This window comes from Apium graveolens, chromosome 11 (assembly GCF_009905375.1).
Source record: "Apium graveolens cultivar Ventura chromosome 11, ASM990537v1, whole genome shotgun sequence".
In the NCBI taxonomy this organism is placed as follows: domain Eukaryota; kingdom Viridiplantae; phylum Streptophyta; class Magnoliopsida; order Apiales; family Apiaceae; genus Apium; species Apium graveolens.
The window spans coordinates 658,501-685,010 of record NC_133657.1 but is presented as its reverse complement, the minus strand read 5'-3'; the positions used below and the strand labels follow the sequence as shown (position 1 = coordinate 685,010).

The 26,510-nt window shown below is 31.7% G+C and overlaps 3 protein-coding genes and 1 long non-coding RNA gene across 9 annotated transcripts; 3 read left to right on the top strand and 1 right to left on the bottom strand.

Annotated features, from left to right (window-relative positions):
- The first annotated feature begins 5,172 nt into the window (after window positions 1–5,172).
- Window positions 5,173–5,780, top strand: LOC141697340 (uncharacterized). Its single transcript, XR_012564666.1, has 3 exons — window positions 5,173–5,277; window positions 5,380–5,626; window positions 5,730–5,780. It is a non-coding gene; the product is annotated as an uncharacterized LOC141697340 (long non-coding RNA).
- Window positions 5,781–6,509: 729 nt separating this feature from the next.
- Window positions 6,510–7,742, top strand: LOC141695332 (EPIDERMAL PATTERNING FACTOR-like protein 9). Its single transcript, XM_074499589.1, has 3 exons — window positions 6,510–6,669; window positions 7,104–7,159; window positions 7,347–7,742. Exons 1-3 carry the CDS (start codon window positions 6,597–6,599, stop codon window positions 7,527–7,529), a joined length of 312 nt encoding a protein of 103 aa, XP_074355690.1. The 5' UTR covers window positions 6,510–6,596; the 3' UTR covers window positions 7,530–7,742.
- A 3,736-nt stretch (window positions 7,743–11,478) lies between these two features.
- LOC141698125 (AUGMIN subunit 3) lies at window positions 11,479–21,899 on the top strand. Of its 6 annotated transcripts, XM_074502743.1 has the most exons (19): window positions 11,479–11,807; window positions 12,576–12,612; window positions 13,220–13,323; window positions 13,652–13,847; window positions 14,316–14,382; window positions 15,145–15,248; window positions 15,897–15,981; window positions 16,687–16,744; window positions 17,483–17,614; window positions 17,973–18,042; window positions 18,830–18,887; window positions 18,977–19,032; window positions 19,284–19,436; window positions 19,879–19,990; window positions 20,071–20,212; window positions 20,408–20,483; window positions 20,623–20,718; window positions 21,150–21,310; window positions 21,520–21,899. In XM_074502743.1, the coding sequence occupies exons 1-18, from the start codon at window positions 11,605–11,607 to the stop codon at window positions 21,279–21,281; spliced, it is 1,881 nt and encodes a 626-aa protein (XP_074358844.1). In that variant the 5' UTR covers window positions 11,479–11,604; the 3' UTR covers window positions 21,282–21,310; window positions 21,520–21,899. The 6 variants fall into 6 exon arrangements, with proteins under 6 accessions (XP_074358844.1, XP_074358848.1, XP_074358847.1 ...); XM_074502747.1 differs by lacking the exon at window positions 21,520–21,899 and having other exon boundaries at window positions 11,479–11,720; window positions 21,150–21,473; XM_074502746.1 differs by lacking the exon at window positions 21,520–21,899 and having other exon boundaries at window positions 11,479–11,804; window positions 16,690–16,744; window positions 21,150–21,473.
- Window positions 21,900–23,972: 2,073 nt separating this feature from the next.
- On the bottom strand, window positions 23,973–25,934 carry LOC141695146 (uncharacterized). The gene is made up of 4 exons (XM_074499404.1): window positions 25,776–25,934; window positions 25,320–25,520; window positions 24,756–24,950; window positions 23,973–24,233 (listed from the first exon to the last, which is right to left on the bottom strand). Exons 1-4 carry the CDS (start codon window positions 25,782–25,784, stop codon window positions 24,180–24,182), a joined length of 459 nt encoding a protein of 152 aa, XP_074355505.1. The 5' UTR covers window positions 25,785–25,934; the 3' UTR covers window positions 23,973–24,179.
- Window positions 25,935–26,510: the final 576 nt, after the last annotated feature.

Sequence of the window (26,510 nt, the reverse complement as noted above, 5' to 3'; positions counted from 1 at the left end):
TAAGGTTTTAAGTGAGAGGTGAACTTACTAGTTTATCTATTATTCGAGAAAAAGCAAGCATTTTCGAGGGTTGTGTGACTATCTTACTACACTGATTCAGGTTTATCCAGGACCTCCTTGATAGTAAATTAGTAGGTTATGAATTGTATCTTGCCCTTTTAAGACAACAAGTTACGTGAACATGTAGTAGTAAAGATAATGTATATGATTACGTTCTGTTTAGATAAGATGCATGGTTGCTCCGTATCTGGAAATTTCTGCAATCAGTACCCTAGTTTGCCCTTGTATATGGATTGCATCAGGAATTAATGTATATTTTGAGGCCACGTTCAGGGGTTAATGATAATTACCAATGGTTGAGGAAATGATTTCACATTTTCTTGATCCTCGTTCTGTCTGGAAGGCTAGGACAGCTTGCCAATAAATATGATTTAGAAGCTGACGTGTTACAGTAATCCGCGTGCAACACGTATGGTTTCAAGAATTATTTTGTAAAATATAAAAATAATAATTTTAACTATGTGATAAAGCTCTGTTTGTTAGTGCGGTTGAAAACTGTTGTGCTGTGAGAAAAAATGTTGTCAAAAAAATTAGATAACTGTTTGGTAATTTTTCAAAATCTAAAAACAGTTTTTTTCCAAAATCATGGAGGGACATGTTTTTGCTAATAGCAGCTTTTGGACCAAAAGTGCTTTTCCAGACAATAACTTGTAAAATTTACCAAACACCTTTCTGATGGTTTTTCAGTAAAAAACTGTTGTAGTTGTCTACAACAGCAATACCAAACGGAGCCAAAAAATCAAACATCAATTATGATTTGCAAGTCACATATGTTCTAACCTTAATATGGTTTTCAAGTTTTTCTTTTTAAAAAAAACTTTATGAATAAAATAAATAAGATATGTGAAAATAAAAGTCTTATATGAATTGTTGGGACAAAGGGTATTGCATTGTTATGTAATGTAAGTTTTATATTGTTAAGTTATGTTCTGATGTTAAAATTAATGAAATATATCTCTTCTATATACAATAGGAGAACAAGAACATAATATTCATGAGATTAAAAAGTCTCATTGAAAAGACTAAAATACCCTTATTTTTAATATTTATATAAAAGATGTGGATTATGGGAATCGAATTTGAGATACTTCATTCACCTATACAAACTCATACCACTACATCCATATTGCCACATATGTTTTTTACCATACACATAATATGTAAGTGTGTTAAATAAATATTTTATTTAACTTTAAATATAGTTACTTGAATTTTACCAAAAAAAGATAGTTACTTGAATATTTGTACAGTTAATTTTAAAGAATTGAATTCGAGATATAAAGTTAGACATAGTACATAAATGAATTATTATTTTATTTATTAATCATTTTTTAGGTTGAAAATATATCTCATATATATTATAACATATTTTTTGTTATAAACAGTAATTAATATGTACATATATATATATATATATATCTTTTTTTTAAAATATTGAAAATAGAATTACTTATATATAAATAATCTATATTGGTTTTACATATTTAGATAAATTCGAATTATAATGAGCCAATGCATTTTAGTTTATTTCGAATTTGAAATCAGAACTTGGCCCATTATTCAAAAAATACTCGAAATTTGACTACATGATGCTGCCGAAAAATATTGTCACATTCTACGTTTAGTAAATTTAAATTACAAACTCGGCGATAATATCTTAACAATAATGTTAATTTTTTCATATATATTACTGTGTTTGAGATATTTATAAGATCGGGTCAATTGATTATTTATATTAAAATTACTAAATTCACTGGTAACGCATTATTATATTTGGGATTTGTCCCGATTTTAAGAATATTCAAAATTTGATACGAGATCTCGCAAGATTTGTTAAACTAAAATGATATATTAAATCGATTTATTTTCATTTTTTATTTAAAAAAAACTAACTTTTTAAAAATAATTCTTTTAGATAAGCAATATTCATTAATTAAGATAATATTATACAAATATTTTGAACTATTTTTATATTTTGAATTATTCAGATAAAAGTTATGTCTATACTATATTGTAGTATTTGATTTAATGCATTTTATATTATTTAAGGAAAAAATATATATTGTTCAATAATTTGAAGGAATTAACCAGTTCAACTGATATTTATAAAACTTTAGCGAATTGAAAAATATTTAATTTTAGGAGAATAGTATACAATGTTATCAAATTATTATATGAAAAAATATTAGAGTCGTAATGAAAGAAACTTAAAAACGGTTTAAATGACGATATAATTACAATTTTTTCTTCAAATTCTTGAAAAAATCATGAATATCAATAATAAGTCTTAAAAATATATAATTCATTTTTATGTTACAACCATGATTGATATTCGGTTGCCTAAAAAATAGATATGGATTGTTTGTGAGTGATAATTTGAATACCATGTATAAATTATAGCAATTTATTTATTACATAATTTTAATTTTAGAATAATTATAAATACATGTTATTTAAGTAATCAAATGTCTCACTAGATGTTAATAATGATTATACATGTACATAAATCAGATATTTAGCATATAAATAATTAAAACCATCATAATTTACTAAGAAATGTAATATACAATAATTTACATGCTAACTCACACAAATACATATAATTTAATCTTACTTTGTTAACAATAGTATAAATAAAAAACTAACATTTTCCTATACATACATATGTTGAATTTTAAAAACTAATATTTTTTATTAAAATCAACTTTAATATTAAGAGTAATGTAAATTTTATATTATTGTATATTATGATTGTAAGTCATTCCCACTTCAGTTATGCATTTTTTATATTTTTAAACTGAGTAAATTAATTGTAAGTTAGTAATGAACTCACTAATAATATAGACCAGTACATATGTTTATTTAAATAAAATTCAAAATTTTTGGTCAACTCTGTATTCAACATATATGTTAATTTTTAATTTTTTTTAGCTTTTTATTATTTTTTATCATAGAGAACCTACAGCCGCTACCCTTCGTATGCGCCACGTGAACCAAAGTAAACCGCATTTAAGTGATAGACTCTGACTCAGAAGGCATAATCATAAATTCTCCTCCCGTAGAATTCGAACTTGTGACCAAGAGAATAGTTATCCCCTCTTTAACCAACTGAGTCAACCTTTGCGGGCTTTTAGCTTTTTATTTGTAAACATACTAACGACATTCTACATATTAAGTTTAATCATTTCGTTTTAAACGTGCACTGACTATCATGTTTATATTCATTCATTAAATACAAATTATACTACACAAACAAGAATATATATATATTTTGCTTAATGATCTATATTAGAAACGTTGTGTAATTTGGTAATGTCTTGTATGAAAATAATACACATTGATAAACAATTAATTTATATTTTGATATGCGTTAGACATTGTACACCATTTACAAATAAGAAAATAACTAATAACAACTCCAACAACCTCCTTACATTTTCACTACATATAATATATATACTTGAGCTCATAATTATTTGATAGCCAATATCAAACAATTTCTCCAATAATTCTCCTTAAACTCACTCTCTATCTATCTTTTTACCTATTAAAGTTATTTATGTTAAATAGTCGGGTAAGGACAATATAATATAATAATAGTTGAGAAGGGGGTATTCACTTGGTCACTCCTAAAAGTGAGGAAGCATTCGAAACTCCTAATATTATAGAGGGGGACATAGAACTTGTTGGAGAGAAATTTTATCTCCATTTCTTCAAAATTTGACTTGAGTCTGTATAAGGATAGTGTTGGGGTTGTTCAAAGAACATTATAATTGAATGATGCATAAAAAAAACTCTAGAAAATGATCCGTGCCTCGCACGGGTTATTATGCTAGTTATATCTTAATGAGCAGAGTCCCTTGAATTAGTACTAAGAATGATATTTTTGTAAATATTTTAACTCATATTTTTGAAATTTGACCGGTGGGTCGACCCATATTCATAAATCAACTAATTATATTATACAAATATGCAAAGATCCATGGAATATTCACATTTTAAATGCTATTTAAAATTTTTAAAAAATCAATTATCAATATTAAAAACATCAAACATGTTATTAAAATAGATTTATTTTTATAACTAATCAATTACAGATCCACAATTCATGTCTTCACTAATTCAAATTCAAAAGTCATTACTACTTTCCTTGATAATAATTATCCTCTTCTTCTTTCTTTGTTACAGGCCATATCCATAAATGTGAATAATTGTATACATCATCATCTCCTATCGAATTTGTATTACGGGTGATTTTTTATCTATTGTGCAATCGGACGTCCGATCATGATTTAACAAACCCTATTTTTTTTATTCTGCAGAAACCGAAATTCATAAGACAAATTGCATAACCTTGAAGCTATTAATGAGAGCAAGCGTTTATAAATTTGTATAATCATATTATCTCTTCCCTCTTTTTTTAAACGTTGGTATTGCTTGAATGTGAATGTATTCATGTATATATATGTGTGGATGTGTACATATGTGTGAATTTGTTTCTAATCTTATGCAGTTTGCTTTGTTTATTATTTGTAATTGATAAATATATCATAATTATCTTCATCATATGTATTTGATATGTTCTTCATATTTTCCAATTGTACAGGTACGATATGTATTTGTTTAAAATGACCACGCCCATCTTTGAGGTAGATGTCTCAAATTTTTGTTATGCATTTAAAGATTGCATTTTTACCTGATGAATACATCTTCTTAAAATTTTAATTTTTTTAATTAAAATAATATTTTAAAATTACGAAAAACGTAAAATAATATTACGTTTTTTAAAAATACATAAAAAATACGTTTCTTTGCGATAAAAAGTGCCATTTTTTAGTGTCAAATTTTGAGACACTACCCCTGCGATAACAGGGGATATCAGAGATGACACGGCGACTTGTATATTTAGGTGGTTTTGAACATTTAGAAGTTACATTATCGGTGGTTTATTGTGTTGTGTATTTTAATTTAAGGAGCTTGTTTTAAACATCAATAAGCTTTGTGTTTGATAAATCATACTTATATATGGTTTAGTTACGATCATGTTCAATATTCCTCCTAGTTGTATACCTAAATAATCAAAGCACATCGTTCTTTGTCTTTGTTGTTTATGAGACCAGCATTACTCTTTGAAGCTTGATCCCTCGTTGTATTGTCATGATGTTAGTTGAGAAGGAAATTTCAAATCTCCAGTTAGTTTGCTTCGGTGTAGTTCAGGTATGTAATTATTAGGCAGGCCTTGTTTCTTTTTCTTTTCAGTGTTAAAACACAAGGCCTTCTTCTCCTTTTGGTGCATGCTAACAATAATTCAAATGCCAGATTGCAAAACTCTTTATATGTACCATGAACCCTGCACTAGTTTGCTCTTCGAGAAGCAATCATATTTCCCTCGATCGGGTCCTGGTTCCTGAGAATCGATGGCTGTAATCATCTAATTCATCGTATATTGTGGAGCCAACGACACCCTCGAGTTTTAAAAGCCAACGACAGATAATCTGGGAGTCACGTTGATAATTTGTTTAATTTAGCCAGTTGGCATTTTTGTTAGTATCTCTCGAATTTCATGGTACTAAATAGTTGAATAGCAAAGCATTGGTCCACCAAATGTAATGGTCCTCTTCTTTACAAGTAATTAACCCAACATTTGATCTTATTTGCTAATCTTGCAGATACCTAAAACAACTCAGCTAGAAGTGATAAAGATATGTAAAACTACCGTGACCATCACATCACATCAAATGTGCAATCTTGTGTAGAGCATAGGCATAGCATTGTTTTAACAAGGTGGTGACAAATGTTTTTATTGCAAAGCATCCAAAACTTCATAATTTCCATTGTTTCTATTGATTTCAAGAATATGAACAATGCAGTACTAAAAACTTATATCTCTCCAACTTAACACATTTTGGTGCAGAGGTCTTGCATTCGAAACCCGAAGCTTTTGCCATGAAACATCATGTACTCATGTTCGATTCTCGTTTATTTTATAAAAGAAACGGAGATTAAAGAAAACCAGGGACAAAATAATATATCCACAAACAACATTTCCCGAGTGATTGCCTGCATTTTTTATTGGATATGGTTTGAATTATAAAAGGCACTTGATCATATGATAATAGATAAATCTGTGAGCTTTCCATGTTTTTGATATTATTCTACGACTCTCTACCAGTTTGCTGGTGGGGGGGGTGAGAATCTCACCCAAGTTGAGAACATGCAAACAAAAATATTCAAGTAAAAAAGGCCTAAAACATCCTTAAAAAAATATCACATAGGTAAGTTGATGTACCAAATTACTATAATGTAAAGGGTAGTAATGTATTTGAGGTGATATAGTAAGCTCAAGTCTGAAATTTGTCTGATCTGAGCCTGTCTCACAAAATGCTGCATCAATCACCAGTAGTCTATCTCTTATATATGGTCACTACTAGTCTACACCAACAACACTTCATTTTCTCTTCCTCTTTATCACTTACATTCTGTAGAAAAGGGTCAATTTTTATCTTGCAAACTTATCTTAACACCAAAGGCTAAGAATGGCCAACCTTAAACTACTCAACTTACTCTTGCTATTCTTCATCTTAATGTGGGCTGCACAAATTACACAAGGTCATACTCATATGGTTACTTTATGTTTTATTCCAAATGTAAATGTGTTTGTATGTCGAATTATTATAAACATGTGGTATCTACATCTTCCCTGCTGCTTACGGCACTTGCATACTGCATTATTTAAGCCTAGTGTTTTCTTCCAATTATGCATTGAATTACACTGAGAATGAAAACATCTGCATATTTGTACCTTAGCTCAATTGCTATTTATAAGGCATATTTTTCTTTAAATCTCGTTTTCTTAAGGATTTTCATTTGTCTGAGGCTTCTTGTGAAGTTCTTATCTTGTCATCTTATCCTTATTTTTTAAGGCAACAACAATAATTCCAAAGGCCTAATACTAGATGTATTTATGTTCATGGTTAAATATGTGCATACAGTTTTGCTATAAAGAGTCCTTCATCTTCGATAGTTCAATTTTTTTGTTGCAGGGTCCGGTCCTCAACGTGTTCATCGTATTTCAGCAGCAGGGGAAAATGACTTCCAGGTGAGTGCAATTGTGTAGCTTTTCTCCAGAAATTTTAAGGCATATCTTAGCCTTATCTTATCATAAACTTCAAGTCTACAATATCTTTGTGCCTTATTGTCACTTCCTTTGTGCTCACACTCCATGTTCAAATTTTCTCTTTGGAATCTTTCAAAATTATTGTTCACTTCAATTGTCAAATTTATAGGTTCATGACAAGGAGTGGATTCGCATTAATGCAAGAAGGTTGATGATTGGTTCTGTCGCTCCAACTTGCACTTACAACGAATGCAGAGGATGCAAGTTCAGGTGCAGAGCTGAGCAAGTTCCAGTGGAAGGAAACGATCCCATGAACAGCGCATATCATTACAAATGTATTTGCCATAGGTAATCGTTATGTTTCTGGCTTCGTGCTTGTGGAATGTAAGTTTAGTCGAGAAATTTATGCAGCAACAATCCGGGAAAGAAGTTTGCATTACTTTGTTAGTCCAAGATTATCTATGTAAGTTAGCTAGCTGAAGTATATCTTTCTGTAAACTTGAAGTGTTTCAACATTCTGAAATGTATGAAATTTTGTTCTTAAGAAATTATGGATTTGCATCCTTATCATCTGCTACAAAAAAACATTGTTTCCTGTAAAGTTCAGTGAAAAAAGTACTATTTACTGTGCAGTTCTGAAGAAAATGTGACTATATTTCTGCAAGGTAACAGTTAGTTTAAGTAACATCACTTTACAAATACCATATCAGGAATGAATGGCATTGGGAAAGAGCATTGCTCAGTAAGAATGTTGTCTGGGGACCTGAGGTTTACCTTGTGACCCCTGTACTTTGTAAAGATTACAAGGTCTGTAATTGAAATTAGAATGAAAATCTGGGCATTTGAGAGATTTGAAGTTGCAAGTTGTACATGTAGAAATGGTCCCAAGTTTAATGTATATAAGCCAGTAATGTGTCACATGGATGTTTTTATTTAAAATCCACAATTTGCAAAAGGTGGCAGACTCGCAGTGTCTTTTCTTAACTAGGCGAGGTACCAATTTCAAATGGTCCACTTTAACAAATTTTAGCTGTTCTCTCATTGATTCTTTTTACAATACTGGGCCAAAACAATAATTCAAAACTTCATAAATTTCACTGTTGTCTGTTGTATATTGTACCCTTTAACAGTAGACCAAGTTTTGCAAGACTGTTAAGAGTCCAGGAAATAACTAGTGTGGTGTACTTAGTTAATTTATTAACCTACAAAGGTCTCAACTACTTTCTATTTGCCTTTTCCTTTTGGATTACTTTCAAGTTGTTAATCATCATTAGTATAATTCAGAAATATCATATTACAAGTGGAATGTGTTTCATGCTTTGCCAAATATAATACTTTATTGAAGAAATTTCCCACAAAATAAAAGTTAGTAGTGTAAGATTTCTCATGTCCTTCTAGTCCACTAGCATAAGTTCAGCAATGAAATTTTGCTTAATAAATACCATAACAGATGTGACCAAGCTTTACAAATCACAAAATCAAAACAAGTTGAGTTAATAAGCCGAATCAAACCGAACCGTAGAGTGATCATGTATTGGTTGGTAATAAATTATCGAGACAAGTTTGGTCCGGATTTAATATTTACAGTCAAAATTAGTGGTTTTAATGGACAGTGTCATTTTCAAAATAAAGAAGGCTGGTGGATTATGACAAGCACTAATTACCTGCCCAGTGTCTAATCTCCAAAAATTAGAAGCATAAACCAGATTTAAAAAACAAAAAGAAGGACTTGCTGTTCTGGTCTCTCCTGCATTTCTCTAAATTTCTTACTAGTAACTTCCCAGTAAGTACTGACATCTTTTACAGAAAAATTTGTGTGTGTAATCTTTCTTTAGATATCTCTCCTTCAGTCTCTCTATATACAATTTTTAGTAAAACAGAAGTGATCAGAATGAGTGGTTCAGTTTCTGGAGAAAGTGAAGAAAGTGTGACACTTGATCTTCTAGAGAAGAAAATGGCTGATTTTGCCAAGGAGAGAGACTGGGAACCATTTCACAGCCCCAGAAACCTTCTGTTAGCTATGGTAATCGATCGATTTAAATCGTGCTAATTTATTAAATCGGCCTCTTGTAAATTTTACTTCCATATTGCTTATTACATTTAAATCTTTTGTTGAATTTAGTTCATGTTTTTATTTGTTCTGGAGATCATTTTTCACACATGATCTGTATATTGATTGATGATTGATGATATGTTCGTACGTTGTACAAATACGCATGCATGCAGGTGGGGGAGGTAGGAGAGTTGTCAGATTTTCCAGTGGAAAGGGGAGATTCCCAGAGCTATCAGATGTTCTGCTATATCTTGTCCGGTTATCTGATATATGTCGCATTGATCTTGGGAAAGCTGCTCTTCCAAAGATTCAGCTCAATGCCATTAAGTACCCTGTTAAGCTGTCCGATGAAGATGGTAATCAAAATGATCAAGACATCAGTAATCACAAAGCCGGATGCTCTCAAAACTTATCAAATACTCAATCGAATTGTATGTACTAATAAAATATGTGGTCCTGCTGCTAATCTCATGAAATGGCCCAGTAAAAGCCTCAATTATATACAGTACTAATTAAAAGACTCATTAATCATGATCCTCACAACTCTAAAGATGCTTAAAGAGTAAAATTTGATTCTTAATCACACTACTATAATGTGGCATCATCCAAAGGTAATCATAGCTATCATTGATGTTATAATGAATGTCATCATTAGTGCCACCGTTGATTCAATATGTTAACATTATAAATACGGTTTTAACAAGTGATTAGCATACGCAAAAACATAAACAACAGTACAAGGCAAGTGTTGCAATGGTTAAGACTAGCAGTATGACTGTCTCTCTGCTTTCCAACACCAATGTGGTGGTAGGATGGTATCCACTACGTCGAAGATTGAGGAGACGAAGAACAGGCAGCATTCGACTGGGGAATAGACGAGGATTCTGGTTTGGATCGCGGCGAGTAGTGCAGTTAAGAGTAGTGTATCCGTTTCAGATGTTGAAGAAAATAATTGCAGGAATGTCGATAAATGGGAGATTGGTTGAAGCTTGTTATGACTCTTTAATCTTCTTTCGTCCTCAGTTGTTTCCTCTTTGTTGATCAGTTGTGAACAAAATGAATGTGCTTGTGACTTGTAATTTGTAACTTGTAAGAACTAATCAAAGTTTTATTTTTGTTTAGACTTGTTTTCTGCTTCTAATGAACATAACGGTTCCTCATTGTTGTGCATTAAGAAGCACACACGCTGTGTGATGCTAATACTAAAGAGAACAATTAAATTAATAATATAAAGAAAATATAATTAGATGAAACCTTAAAAAACAAAGTATTACATTATATTCCAATTTTATATTAAAAAATATGTAAAAATATCTAATAAATTTCGAGTTTTTTCAAAAATATCCCAATTGCAGAAAATATTTTAAAAAATACGATTCAACATTATATGCAACGTGAAACGTAACATTTACAACCTCGTATACAAATTCGAGCGACCTCCTTTTCGACTATATTTTTTAAAATAAATTTGAAAACATGATTTTTTTTTGATAAATTTCCTTAAATTTACTTTTATTTAAAATAATAACTTTTTCATAAGAAAATTCAATATAATATAAAGTTAAGGGTTTGCTCCCGAGTTTTTTAACCAGAAGGAAGAAAATAATTATGAGGTAAAGTATTTTCATCCTATTTTTTGGAGTGAAAAATTGTGAAATTTACATTCACCGCTTGCTTTCGCTATTTTCAAAAACTCGGGAGTATGATTATGAAAATAAGTGAAGCTACTTTAGGGCCTGCTTGGCAGCCAACTTATAAGACACTTTTAGTTAACAAGTCTGTATTAGTTTATTGACGAGTGTTTGTCTGTCCAATTTATAAGTCGAATTCATAACTTATAAGGTGATAAGTTCAATGTTAGTAATGACCTACTTTTTCTTTTTTGTTGATTAATTAACCTTGTTTTAAAATATATTTTTTTTAAATATTAATCTAACTTAAAATTTAAGAATTTAGATCATTATATTTAATAATTATTTATTTTAGTTCATTTAAGAGGAAAAACAATATGACTTATAACTAAAATTATCTAAATTAAACTTATAATTATTATTTTACTTATCATTTATAATTTACTTATTTATTTTAAATCGAAAGTTACTTATTTTCAGATTTAACAAACGTACACTTAGTTAGCTTGGATTGCTTTCCTTCCTTTTTTTTTAAACTTGTGAACAAGGAATAAGTTTTTTTTTTTAAAAAAAGAGTAGGTTTTTTTAAAAAAACAAGATAAGAAACTACATTTTGACCCCCCAAAATAAAAAATTCAGGCAAGAAATTAAAAAACCCAGCCGGCGCCAAAAAAGAAGGGCATTGATCTGATAGTTTGGATCTGGGTTTTGAATTTGGGGTAGTTAAGAGAGAGAAAGGGGGGATGAGTGGAGCTAGATTGTGTGGATTGTTGAGTGAATTGGGTTATCAACAAGATTCTTCTAAAGGAGGTGGAAGTGGAGGTGTTCTTGATCCAGATAGTCTTGAATGGCCTTTTCAGTACGATGAAGCTCGTCCTATTCTTGATTGGCTTTGTTCTAGTCTTCGCCCTTCTAATGTTCTTTCCCCTTCTGAGCTTAATCAGTTGTTAACTCCTCTCTCTCTCTCTCTCTATCTATCTCCCCCCCCTCTCTCTCTGTCTCTCTCCCTCTCCCTCTCCCTCTCCCTCTCTCTCTCTGCTCCCTCCCTCTCTCTCTCCCTCTCCCTCTCTCTCCCGCTCTTTCTCTCTCTCTCTCTCTCTCTCTCTCTCTCCCTCCCCCTTTTATATTTTTATTGATTTATGTATGTGTGTATATTTGGTTTTGATATGCTTTATGAACTGGGTTTTTGGTTTATAATGGAGGGGTAATGTTGGTTTTGGTAATTTTGTTGTTCAATGTGAGATTTCATGTGTTTGTTGTGTTTTTGGGCTAGGATTGGATTTGGTTTTCGAGTGATAGTTTGATCTGAATTAGCTCCTGGGTGTTTGAAATGTGCTTATAATTCTTGTAAATGATGATACATGTTTTACTTTGACGGAAATGATGGTAGTTGTGGTTTGCTCGATTTTTGTACCTGCTCATATAGAAGAAGGCACTTATGCAACAATGTACATTGTGAAATTGTGTTTTGCTTACCTGAATTGTTAAACTTGAATAGCCTGTTTCTAGAGCTGCAATAGCATGATAATCACCTTTGAATTTTACGTAGGAGCAGCAGGTTATAACCTATTGATGCATATCGAGCAATGTCTATTCTGTCTTCATATTTTATGTACTTTGTTTCAATGTGCATATGTATTTTGTTGAAATTCATGGCTCAGCTGTTAAGCGATTTCCTTGCTAATACTAATACATTTCTTCTCGTTGCTTCCAGATATGAGCAATTTTTACAACAAGGGAAAATGTTGGAGGTATCATCAATTGACCCTCTTTCTTTCCTCCACACATGCACACACATGTAATATATCTTCACATTTCTACTGAGTTTAAATGCTCACATGACTTAGAGAATGCATGCTTAAAGAAATACTTGGATATCTTAGAAATTAGGATCAACCTATGCAGGAAGCAGCTTCTAAGCATTATGTCAACATTAGTACATCTTCTGGACATCTTTGCAAGTATTTATGATAACCCTGTATTGTGCTTGTGAATTAATGTATCCTTCGGTCCTTGTTACATTTCAGGTCTAGGAAATATAATATCTAAAATATAATACTATTATAGTCAAACTTGACTTGAATTTTGGCTAAATTCGATCTAGCTTTCTCCAGAATTTAATTTAAGCAAAGGTTTTGGGGGGTCAAACAATCAGGATTTAAGCTCGACCATCTAAGTTGCATGCCTTGTGTACTGTGACTTTCAAAAGTGCTTATTGTGTCCCGTAGGAATCCATTGTTCTTTACATTTAAAGAATTATTAGATTGTTTTCCCCCTTTTTTTGCTATTTTTTTCCTTTTAATTGCACTTAAAAATAAGTTTTTTAATTTTTTTTTTTTTGGTATATTCACCTCACAGGGGGAAGACTTGGATTTCGCTTATGAAAGCATTTCAGCCTTTTCGACAAGGAGAGACAATCAGGAGGCTGTATTTGGAGCTGAAGAAGGTGTGAAAGATATAAGGTAAGCGGTCATTAACTTGTCCTGTTCTGCTTGTTCACTATATGTTTAGGAGATGGAAAATATATGAATTCTTTATTCAGTTCCCCATCATCTTATGTTTTTGTAATTGTGCAAAAACTGCAATCCATATTTCCTATATCCACTACCGTTTGTCTAAATTATGCTTTTTAATATACCACTTTGGTTTATATGCGTAACAAAAATATTCAGTACGTAAAGCTTTTATTTAATGTTAGGGATTAGGTAATATATCTAAATCATACTTAAATTCAAATGATAATTTTGTTTATGTCCTTTGGTTTACTTATTGATAAGATGTATGGTATAGGGACGCTACATCTGCACTAAAAGCTGAAGCACAGGATTTGCAGAGACAACTTAAGAATCTGCAATCTCAATATGATATGCTCTCCGGGCAGGCCTCGACTTTAATACAAGGAAGAAGGGCACGGGTGGCAGCTACATCTACTGTAAATGGACAACTAACTAACGTTGAGGACAGCCTTTCAGCTAGAAATTTGGAGGTAACATGTGTGGCTAAATTATACTCTATGAATTTGGGTTATAGTTTCTTTACTAGAATTCACATAATGCTGGCACAAAAGAACACATGGTACTTAAAACACTAGAAGGTCTTAATGAAGTCATATTCTCTTTAGTTTCTTTTTTGTTACAGCAATTCTCTTATATGTATTGTCAGTAGCTGTTTCAGTAATATAATAGTGATAGCATAACATAGCCAAACAACATGTTTGAAGGTCATCCTTAGTTCAACTAATTATTCTGCTAGAACAGCTCGTTGCTGTTACATGACAATGTCTCTCAATCCATTCTCACCACATCAAGCATGCATCTCTACATGACTATAAGTTTCCGTGTATCACTTTTATATCACTTTTGAAACATGTAGGACTATATTAGACATGTTTACATTAAAGATCAACAGTTATATGGGCCTTTTACCATAACTAATGTTGTATTTTATCAAATAGATGAATTCAGTTCTTGGAAGAATTGCCTCAACAACTCAAGAGTTGTCTCACTATCATTCAGGGGAAGGTAAATATTTCATTCATGAATTTAGATGCACCTTTTAATATTTGTCCACACTTTCATAATAGACGATATGTTTGAACTATTAATAGGTGTAGATACTCAACATATTTTGGTTATTTTTCTGCAAGTGATATGAGTTATTTCATAAAATTCATTTTTTTTCCAAATTTAAAGTGCTGTCTCTTACAAGGCAATTGAGTTGTATTCAAACTACTTTCAATTAGAATGAATTTTGCTGCTAAAATATATTAATCACTGGACTGTTCGAGTATTGAGATCCAGAATTTGTAACATAATTAGATCTGGTTTTCTTATAGATTTAAATACGATGAACCTGGGCGAAGTCTCAGTTCGAGGAAGATTGCATAAATGTTCTTTTAAGCAGCATTACCGTAATAACGCTAAGTTCAGTGCAAAAAATGAAAATCTAGGCAGAGATCAAGTTTGTCGTCTTACTGTTACTTAAACATTAAAGTTGACTGCCAAGTAATAGCTCCCTGCTAATGTTGAAACTTAAGAGACTACCTGTTGAAGTACACGAGTTTATTTTTTGATTAAACCAATAATAGGTCTTATATATCTTGCGTCCATAGCCACTTCTGTCCTATGTTCTAAATAGGGGTTGAGGTTCAAGAATTTAAATAGGGGATTTCTAGTGAAAGCTAACAATTAAGACTAGTGCCTCTTAAGAATTTGTAATTTCCTATTTTTTCACTCAAAAGATTGATTTATTTATTCTGCTAATGTATTGAATTCTTTCTCCAGAAAATGGTATATACCTGTCTTATTCTGATTTTCATCCGTACTTGCTCGTGGATGCATCATATACGAAAGAGCTGAATCAATGGTTTACTAAGAAACTAGACACGGTTGGTAGCTCCTGAACTGCTGTGTGTATATCTCTTCGTTATTGTGTGTGTGCAGTTACCTAACTTTTACATTTCTTCTTCCGGTTTCTGTGTTATTTCAACTCTTGAAGTTTAAATCAGCAAAGAAATGAAGTTTCTGAAATACTGCCGAGTTTATTTGCTGGCATTTGGTCAACCTCTAACTATTATTAATCTTCTATCGAAATATATAATGATCAATTATTTTTTCTTCATTTTTCACTTGGTTATCCTTGGAGAACAACATGTCTTCCTTTACCTTTCTCTCTTGTGGGATCAAAATACTTTTTTCTTTAAGCAGTTTCCACCATTTTTTTTTAAATTTAAAGTTTGTTGTATGTTTCTGATAGTTCGAACCTGTTTGATCATTTAAGCACATTCAGATAGTGAAATTGTTTAGTTTGACTTTAAATTTATGCTTTCATTTCTCGTCAAGTTGTTTGTGTGTTTAATAAAGATATAAGTATCTTTAAATAGTAAACTCAGTTAACATGAGCAACACTTCACTTATAAGAGTGAAGCTTTCTACTGTGAGCTGTTTGTTGTCATGCCTTTTCAGCACTTACTTCCATGCACTTTGTAGTTTCTCGTTCTTTTTTATAGTTCTTATTTTGGTCCAACTTGACTCAGGGTCCTTTTCGGTTAGTGGCTGAAGAGGGTAAATCTAAATGTTCCAGGGTGAGCCTTGATGACATCTCAAATATTTTGGTACAAGGTATTCCTTCTTCCTTTTGATGCCATTAAATATTTCTCGTAGTCACTTCTTTAGTTACAGTATGTTACTCTCCGCTGCTTTTCCTCCAAAAAAGCAGTTTAATTATGGGAAAACAAATAACCTTCGTGTTTATGCTGTCCAGTGTTTTCTAAAAAGATGATTTTATTTTTTATTTCTGTTGTTGTGATGGAATGCGGCAATTTCCCCTTTCTAGTCATCTTTCATCCTTTTTGTGTTTCTGAGTTCTAATTATTTATGCAAAATTCATTCATTCTGGCCATACATTAGATTTAGGTTCATGGCACTTAAAGCTTAATTTTTCCTCCGTAAATTCGGGAAAAAGAAAATCCTCTTGATGTTCTTTCAAAAAAGCAATAATAATACCTCAAATAAGGAATTCATTTGCTTACATAGTACATACGTATACGGAAAAATAAAAATTCCTTTCATATTCAGAGAAAGTAATTTAAAATGAGATCTTTTTTCTGTGGATTGTTTAACATTAATCTTAATTATTCCTTTGAGCAAATTGAGCTAGATTCCCGCAACCTGCAGGATTGCATGTAAGTTATATTGATTCCCGACTTAGAGAGCAAGGCATTCATACATGCTTGAGGCACCAAGTTACACAAGTCATTCTATTTCTCTATGTATGTTGAACGAGTGATTTATTTTGACTTGAATTGTTATACTAAATTGATGCAGCAGATTTGGAAAAATCACATCATCAGCGTGTATCTGAATTGCAAAGGCTTCGCTCCATGTATGTGCAAATTATATTTATTATGTTATTTTCTATTTAAGTTATTAACATTCTTGCTCCTAAAGTTGTGCAAATATATTTGGTACCCTTGCAAGAGTGATAGATTTTTATTCAGGACAATAGACCTTAGTTTAAAAGATTTAAGTATTTTATTTCGATTTAGTAATTCATTGCTATAGAGTAGATATTTGATTTTGTGCTCAGTTGGGTTGGAACTCGGAAGGATGAGAATTATCAATTAAACCATCTTCGGGACACTTGTTTATAAGTTACATTCTTCCCCAATCCATACCTACAAATTTGAACTAGAACTCGATCCCTCTACGTCTTAAATATATTCTCATCCCTTGCTCATAAGTTTACACTCCAATTTCCCCGTCATCTTAGTCATCCACTCCCTATATATTCACATTTTAATTCCACTCTCTCCATTTCGTTCCTTCCAACCCAACAGAAGCTTAGTATTGTCCACTGATCCTTGGGACTGGGGTTGTCGCAGTGAACAATGCAACAACTAGAGTTCTGGATATAAATTTTTTTAGTTGGGGTTGTATAAAAAAACGAGTAAACGAATATACAAATTACAAACTCTTAAAAGGTAGCTGTACAGCTACCTTGTAAAAATTTCACGGTAAATTCTTAGTTTCATGGATGTGAAATTTAGATTGGCACATGTTATTTTATATGCTCATATGTGGTTTGATGTTTTAATCCTCTCTTTAAATCATACCATAACAGATTTGGAACAAGTGAAAGACAGTGGGTGGAAGCTCAAGTTCAAAATGCCAAGCAGCAAGCTATCCTTACAGCTCTAAAAGCTCAAGTAACATCTGATGAAGCCCACATTCATCTTGATGTTCATTCTCTTAGGTATCTTTCTTTGTATGTATTTCATTGGAGCAGTACTAATAACTTTTCTGCAATTATGATAATGGCATAATGCCATTCCACCTGTAAATCATATACACAAAGGAATGTTTAGCTGATTGTTGGAAACTATAGATTTGAGTATATTAACCATCTGATGAGATTCTGGACTCCTGGTATCATTGTCATGGTAGCGCATGAAGAATTTCATGCTATAAATTAATAGTTAACTTGGCAACTAAAGATTTATAGATATTAGAATCAATGACACATCCTACCCAAAGCAAATTATTCAACTTATTACCATGTATTATCCGATCTATATAAATATTGACTTTTATTTATTACTTCTAATTAATAGGAGAAAGCATGCTGAATTGTCCGGAGAAATCACAAATCTATATCACAAAGAAGAAAAGTTGTTGTCTGAGGTTTGTACCTCCTGCTACTGATAATGTTATAATGATATACTAGGCATGTATTAAAGTTATGTAACCTATCATTTTCATCTGTAGTTATGTTATATAACCATTCCCTTTAGTCCTTCACATGCATTAATTCTTCGTCCCCTGGAGCGTAATTGTTTATGACTTACATTTTTTTACTAATTTTTCCGTTCAAGTTTGTATTTTTAATTTGCAATTGGTTTTTGCTTATGTAATCCCACATTAAGATAAGACAATACAAACGAAATAAGTTAACTGTTGACTTCTGCTACAAAGAAAATTTACTTAATTCTTGTGCCTGGACTCTGTAGCAACTAGCAATGATGTCAACCTTCCAAAGCCTAATATTCTCTTCAATTCAACCTTCGTTTCTTGAAACAGATGCTTATTATTAACTTTTAAAGCCCTCCCCCCATATACATGAAATTTGTTGTTAATTCTTGAATTTTCTTGTCCTCTGTACTCTATGCTCCCAGAAATTAATTTTAGGATCAGATAGTCTCTAGCTCCCGATCAACCTGCCCCATTTATCTGCAAATATTATTAATAACTTAAAATTGCTGCCTTCCTTGATACCTAATAAAGGGTTTCTGCAAACAAATTCAAAAAAAATTCTAAGATGTAGTAGTCTACAGGTATTACCTTCACGACTTCTGCACTTTCGCGAAATTATATATGTTTAACCAACATGTTTTCAACCACCTTTTTTTGATTAAATCTTGATATTGATTTGCTTAGTATGTTAGTCTAAGAAGAACCTTCCTTTTCCCAGACAATACCTGATCTTTGTTGGGAACTAGCTCAGCTGCAAGACACATACATCCTGCAAGGTAAAGATTTTGTTTCTTATAGTTTAAAGTAGGCAGCCATCAATTTATAATAGCCAATGGTACTAGTATTTTACTTTTTGATCTTTCAGGCGATTACGACTTGAAAGTCATGCGGCAAGAATACTACATTAATCGGCAAAAAGCGGTTTGTGTTTTCACCATAAAGACTATTTTTATGTTTACAAATTTTGTTCAGTAATGTTAATAAATGCCGAAATAAATTGCAGTTTAGAATTGGCATTATACTAAATGCTGACCATAGGTTGTAGATCATGTATGTTGTTATATAACAGATGAAATTACTCAAAACTTAGGCTAAGTTTATTCCTCGAAGTTCACATGTATGCAATTTACCTTTGTTGTATCTTTCCCCTAATCTTTACTTTTGCTGTGCAGTTTATCGGTCATCTGACTAATCAGCTAGCGAGACATCAGTTTTTAAAAATAGCATGTCAATCAGAAAAGAAGACCATGCTTGGTGCGTATTCACTTCTGAAAGTTATTGAGTTGGAGCTGCAAGGTTACCTGTCAGCAACAAAGGGTCGTGTGGTAAGCAACCATTTAACCAGTATTATAGTCTATTTTAGTACCATATTGGGAGTATGCTGCATCTTTTGTTCCCAGTAAGGTACCCTGTGCTTTCCTTTTCTACTGTTACTTCATTATAGGCCTACTATATGGTTACTTGTATAGTAAACGGTGAAATAAAAATGAAAAAAATTCAGTTAACTGATGAAGCTACCAGTGTGATTGATCAGACAAGTACCAAGGGCTTTTTGTAGATTTCTTTCTTTTCCTATTTGCTAGTGTTTATAGCACAACTTCATTGTCCAAGTAATTGTTTTGGAAAGAAATTGGATGCAAGATAGAGTAGCTTTAAATGTTTGGTTTTAGGACAAACTGAGATTTCATTTTCTATACTTCTTAAACAAAGAAACTACATTCTGTATTTCTTTCTGTACTATATACATATGCTACTTTGTATTTACAGGGGCGGTGCATGGCATTGATTCAAGCAGCATCTGATGTACAAGAACAAGGGGCGGTGGATGATCGAGATACATTTCTGCATGGTGTCAGAGATCTACTAAGTATTCATTCAAGTAATGAACATTCACTGTAGACAGAGCCCATTTGCTGAATTTATTATAAAATGTATTTACGATTCATACCTCCTCCGCAGATGCTCAAGCTGGCCTATCAACATATGTATCAGCTCCCGGCATTGCTCAGCAGATATCTGGCCTTCATTCAGACCTGATGATCCTGCAGTCCGACCTAGAACATGCCCTTCCTGAAGACAGAAATAGATGTATTAATGAGCTGTAAGTCATTCTTCTGAGCTAGACACCCTTGCTGCTGTTCCGGTAATAAATTATCTTTTATGGATGTATGTTAAAAAAAAATCCTGAACCACAATTAAAAATTATAATTACTATAACATTGACTAGTCTGCTTCCTTTAAAATTTGTGCTACTATCTTACAAAAAGTTCCTCATTTTTCTGGTTCAATGTTCTAGATGTACCCTTATTCAAAGTTTGCAGCAGCTGCTGTTTGCATCATCGACTACTGCCCAACCAAATCTGTCGCCTCGGGTATTCCTTTGTTATTCTTGTAGTTTTTCCATGTACTTAACAAGCAATAGTTTGTGGTAAACACATATCTTCAGTGTAGATGGTACATAGATGTAATATTATGTGGTTTCCTAACATCTTTTCTATGATTTTCTCCCAGATTTTAATGAAAGAGTTAAATGAGATGGAGAAGGTGAATGCAAAACTATCTGCTGCTGTAGAGGAAGTGACACTTGAGCATTGCAAAAAGAATGAGGTAAAACTTTCTTTGTGATTTCAATATTCACTTTTTTAATTAGTTTTTCTGTCATTGGCACATTGACTGTCCAGAATGTAAATTGGATTACGTATCCCTTACCAAGCTGTATAAGCTGACAAAGTTCGTGCAATCTTTAAGCATGTTTATTGTTTATGTATTCTATCAGAAGCATGTACAAGTGAATGCTTTTCTAACTTGAATACAATATATAGGATGTTGTAAACCCTTAATAACCCTTGATAAGATCTATTAAATCTTGAAAATATGCTCGTCTGCTCAGTAGTTGATATTATTATCGAGGTTTTCCTAAATCCGGAGGCACCAAAGATGTTAGCTTTGTTGCTCTTGTAACTAAATGTTGATCATGTTTGCCTCTTTTCTATATATACCAAATCCTCATTGGTCATATTTCTTTTCTTAAATTTTAGATTGTAAAGCATCATTCACAAGAAATGGCACTTCAGAGACGAGTTTTTGTTGATTTCTTCTGCAATCCCGACCGACTTAGGAATCAAGTTCGGGAGCTTACTGCACGAGTCAGAGCATTGCAAGCATCTTGATTGTGCACATCGTCAATTTTTATACCCAGGTCTTTCCCGAAAATTGAAAACCTTTACATTTATTTACTAGATTACTTGTTTTGGGTTAGTGTTGTAATATATGGTGTAGAACATTTACAGAACTGGAAAATGCAGTGGGTCTTTATCAAACTTGATATATATATATATATATATATAAAAGTAATGTGCTGATGTGAATCTTCTGCATTGATAACGGCCTTTCCCATGCAAACCAAAGATTTCTGGGGAAGATGCTTATTTCATTCCAGGGAGAAAATAGAAAGTGCTGCAATTCTGTAAAGGCCTGTAAAAAAATTAGATGCGATTGAGACATATGAACAGTGCAGGATCAGATAAACAGCATAAAAATGTTAGTAAATCGAGATGGACAAATAGCTGGATTTCTCCTTGGTTAAATTTGCACTGTGAGCAGAGCAGTCATAAACCAACAAATTTCAAATGCCATAAAGTTTAGCAGACTTGATTCTTTTAAAACTATGATGTGGATTGTTCAAATAATTTGGATTTTTATTTGGTGATCAATGTAAAATTTAGATCAAAAGAAAGCAGACGTATCTTGATTAAACCTGAAAAATTACAAAAAAGGTACAGGGAGAGGAATATTATGTAAATGATGACCAGCCATTGCTGGATAAGCTTTTGAAATTTGTTGTCTTCTGCTTTACTTCTTTCTTATCACCTCTTTGTCTTCTTCGATGTTGCTTTCAAAAGTTTTCAACTTATAACGTTTAAAGTTTCTCTATCAACACAACTTAATGATCTCATTATATTAAGATTAGTTTAACAAATTTAACTTTTAGGATAGAACTATAATCAAACGCATAACATGAAAGAAGAGTGAATGACAAATTTAACTTATTTTTATATAAAATTAACAAAAATGATCGATTTCTAAAAAGTTGGTCAACTTTAGCCGATGGCCGACTACCAGTGATGTATCTTATACAAATTGGGATACCCAACTAACAAGGAGTATTCCATCGGCTAAAATTGGTCACTTTTTTCAGAATAACTATTTTTGTTAATTTTTTAAAAAAACATGTTATTTTTGTCATTTTTTCATGAAAGGACAAGAGATAATCAGTTATCTTGAACTATATGTCCCCGCCCTAATCTCTTACTCCCGAATTTTAAGAAGGAAATTAAGTGTAAATTAGGTAAAATAATTTCATTTTCACTTATAATCATACTCCCGAATTTTAAAAAATGAACGAAATCAAGTGATAATAAACATAAATTTGACCTACTTTCACTTCAAAACTTTTATTTTAAAAATAGGATGAAACTATTTTATCTCGAAATCACTTCTTTCTCTTTTAAAAACTCCGGCGCTAGGCCTAAAACCCGGATGGCGAATATTTATGAAGATAATCATGATTAATCAAACAAGAAGGTAAGATAAAATATGAACAGAAGTAGAAAATGAGAAACCAAACCTAGGGAAAGAAAGCTGATGGCATCTGCGTCACATAATAAATTAAAGTAAAAAAGAACAGTGGGTGCAGTCATGCATGCGCTGTTAAAAAAGCAAAGCAGCTTATAGTTTGACCATTTTTATTCCTTTAATTTTTTACCCTCCTTGATTTTTTTTTTACTTTCCTCATTTTTCATACACTTTCTCCTTTTTTACATTTTTGTTGTAATTTTAATAAAGCATTGTATAACTAGCCTTTTCTACCCTGTCCCCCTATCCTTCTAAGAAAAGATGGAAATAATAATTTTATATAATGAAAGAAAAAAAAGTTGAAATTTCCCAAAACTCCACGCTCTACTTATTACTATAAATTATGTTCAGGTATTAGCATTATGCTTTAAGCAACATTGCAACATAATCAGTGGATTGAACTATTTGAGACACAAAAATTGCTATTTTTTCACGCTTTTCTCCGCGTGGGTTTATGGTTACTGTTAACATTTCTTTTTTGTTTATTTAAAAATTATCAGTAGTTGAAACTTGTAAGCGTGATTTTGACTCGGATAATTTTTAAACACTGATATTTATCTTAATTATTTTACGAAGTATTAAGAATTCGAAAGCCAATATAAAGAAGGATATGGTTTGTGATGACCGACTTGTGAGTGTATTTGGCTAGAAAAAATTTATATTAATTTAACATTTAACACATAAAATCTGTATTTTTTTTTTAACATCTATCTTGGTCTACTACCAAACATGTTTCCTCTAAAGTATAAATTAATTAGTATACATGGATCAGTATTATAAAAATCAGGAATCGGTGAAAATCGGTCGATTTACCGATTTAGAATTAATTGAAAATCGAGGATTAATCAGAGAGATTAATGGAAGTAAAAATCGGATGTATTATAATATAAATTATATTTAGTATATTATTATCATTATATTATTTATTTATTAACAAATATATATTTATTATATCATAATTTCTATACTTATATATATTTAAATTAATATATTAATTTAATTTTAATAAATAATTATATATACTTCAATAAAAAAATTCGTAAGAATTAATCGGATTTCAAAGATCGAATCGGTCGGATATTTTATAGGAAATTAATCGGTTGAATCGGGAATTTATCAGGTATTTTAAAAACACCGACATGTATCGATAAAAGTTGTATTTTCATAAAACAAACACAAGATTGACATTCAAGGGGAACAGTGAAATCAACATCACATCATGATCATTATATAATAATAATAATAAGATTAACTTCTGATAGTTTGTCAACAATTTGCTTATCTTGCATTTTTCTTACTACTAAACACTAGACAGCCACACAAAAGTACACAAACATTTTTCCAGTGCATATATGTACTAATATTATATATGAATTTTGTCATCACTCTTTGCATCTCTCTCAGCAAGTCTTCTGAGCTCTCATTTTCTAGCTTCACAAATCACAAGTTGGCCTCAAGCAACATGAAAACAGACCAAATCCCCTCTTCTGCATTCAAACAATTTAAAATTAATTAATCAGTAAATTAATAATTTTGACTTCATATATTATACTACTACAAATGACAGTCACTTTGCTTAAATCAAGAAACTGCTTTTTGTAATTTACTACACTAAACTCCAAGAAAAACCTTGGAAAAATCAGTTATTATATGAAAACCTCAAAAGTCTACATTTTGTCTAGGTTATCACCTCAAAACACTCACATTAATTAAGTTAACAAAACAAGCAACTGTAACCTAGTAAGAAAATCTACAATAAATATAAATGCAACTATTTATAAAGACTTAACGTATGAAAATAAGCATTTAAATCTCAATAAATCAATATTATTTTAAATCTCGAGAATTTTATTCAATTATTGAGATTTACAGTAATCAATAATAATCATAAATGCAACTATTTTTTAAATCTCGATAAATGAATATCTTGAAATCTCGAGAATTTTATCCAATTATCGAGATTAACGGTAATCAATATTTGAGGAGCGGAGAAGGTAAAACAGACATACCCTTTTGGATTTGGCATAGAGAAGATCAGGAGAAATCTGATAGAGATCCTCATCCACAGCTTTGTGGAGCTTTGTTGGTGGTGGAGCATGATGAGAAACAGGGCTTGGTGGTTGCTTCACATCATATTTGTGCTCACATTCACACTCACAGACCACCCACCCTTCTTTTTTCCCTTGTGGATACCCTGCTTTTGCCTGTACACCATTTATTTATTTACCATTGGATAACTAAAGTTATAGCACATAAACAAAGCATTTAACAACAAGAAGATCCATAATTTGCTCTTTTACACAAGTACCCACATGCACCTATTCAACATTTGTAGTACCTACTAAAAATAATTTAAATTTCAACCACCCTATTGGAATTTCTACTAATGGCTCTTCAAGACAAGGGCATTTTCAGCACCGAAAATTATTAAATTTTCAAAAGAACTAACAAAAATGTGAGTTTTTAGCATGTTTATATTATTCAGTGTAAAAAGTATATATTATATTATAGTTTAAGCGAGATTATACTGAGTGTGTTTGGTTTGGTCAAAAGACGAGGATTCAAAGAATTACCCTGCGGCGAGGAACAACAATCATGGCAGGAGTGACAACATCATTTTGGTACAAATCACCAGCTACATACAAATCACGGTCTTCAGAGTAACTGTAACGCAAGAGACCAGCTTGTCTTGCTGATTCGAAGCACTGAGTGAATGGAAGATCATCATTGCAATCCCAGCTTCCAAATGCTGGGACATGGCTTTTCTTGAACTCCTGCATTTTTATTTCAATTTTTATCACAATTAAAATGCATGTTTAACCTGCAACACAGTTTCAGATCCAAGAACTTGGTAGAACCAAGTGAGAGAGAGAGAGAAAGATTAAGACAGATGAGGGAGAGATTCAGAAAGATGAGAGAGAGATTGAGAGAGATGAGGGAGAGATTGAGAAAGATGAGAGAGAGAGAGAGAGAGATGTGTGAGAGATTGAGAGAGAGACATGGGAGAGATTTTGAGAGAGAGAGCTTACAACATCCATGTTTGAATATGCAGAAACAGAGTGAATCTTGGAGACTGATTCCTGGAGAGTGTTGTTACTTTCTTTTCTGTTGTTTGCTTTCTTTTTTAGCCTATCTCCGGGCGTGGGAGAGTAGGGTGAATTTATAAGGGAATTACATTTACATGGGGGATCGGAGGTTTTTTCATTATTTTTTTTCAAAAACTAATATTGGGGATAAATAGGGTTTTTTTTTTGTTTATTTTAGCCTCTTTATATTGGTGGGGTTTTAAAGGGAATTAAAAGGAAGGAATGTAGGGACTATGGGTAAAGAAAAAGCCAAGAATCTTAAAGAAATATACAAATTTCAAAAGGAAGCCATGCTAACAACTTAGTAGTTTTTTAAAAGTTTAATTTTTAAGTGAATATTAATGAAAGATGGGTTTTACCTATGCATTAAAAAGTGCCCTACACAATTAAAAGCTCATTAATCTTCACTTTTCAATATTTCATGTTTGATGCTTATTTACCCAATAGAAACTATCACTACTCATTTTTATACTCCCAGTGATAATGTTAGGTTAAAATATTAAATGATTTGTATTTATATCTTAAATAGTAAAAAATAAATTATAGATGGGTAGTTGTACATTGTCAATTTTAAAGTTCGCAGTTTAATGACTAGTTTTCATTTTCGTTCTTTAAAAGAATGGCTCTTATTTATGTGTGAGAATAAATGAGAATCGTTCTTTCGAAAAATTAATAATC

Coding starts and splice junctions, on each gene's coding strand:
- LOC141695332 (XM_074499589.1), top strand. CDS start 6,597: ATGGCCAACCTTAAACTACTCAACTTACTCTTGCTATTCTTCATCTTA. Junction 6,670..7,103: donor GGCTGCACAAATTACACAAG/GTCATACTCATA, acceptor TTTTTGTTGCAG/GGTCCGGTCCTCAACGTGTT. Junction 7,160..7,346: donor CAGGGGAAAATGACTTCCAG/GTGAGTGCAATT, acceptor TCAAATTTATAG/GTTCATGACAAGGAGTGGAT.
- LOC141695146 (XM_074499404.1), bottom strand. Junction 24,951..25,319: donor TTGTTGTTCCTCGCCGCAGG/GTAATTCTTTGA, acceptor AATGGTGTACAG/GCAAAAGCAGGGTATCCACA. Junction 24,234..24,755: donor TCTATGCCAAATCCAAAAGG/GTATGTCTGTTT, acceptor GTTTGAATGCAG/AAGAGGGGATTTGGTCTGTT.
- LOC141698125 (XM_074502743.1), top strand. CDS start 11,605: ATGAGTGGAGCTAGATTGTGTGGATTGTTGAGTGAATTGGGTTATCAA. Junction 14,383..15,144: donor TCACTATCATTCAGGGGAAG/GTAAATATTTCA, acceptor TTCTTTCTCCAG/AAAATGGTATATACCTGTCT. Junction 19,437..19,878: donor CAGCAACAAAGGGTCGTGTG/GTAAGCAACCAT, acceptor TTGTATTTACAG/GGGCGGTGCATGGCATTGAT.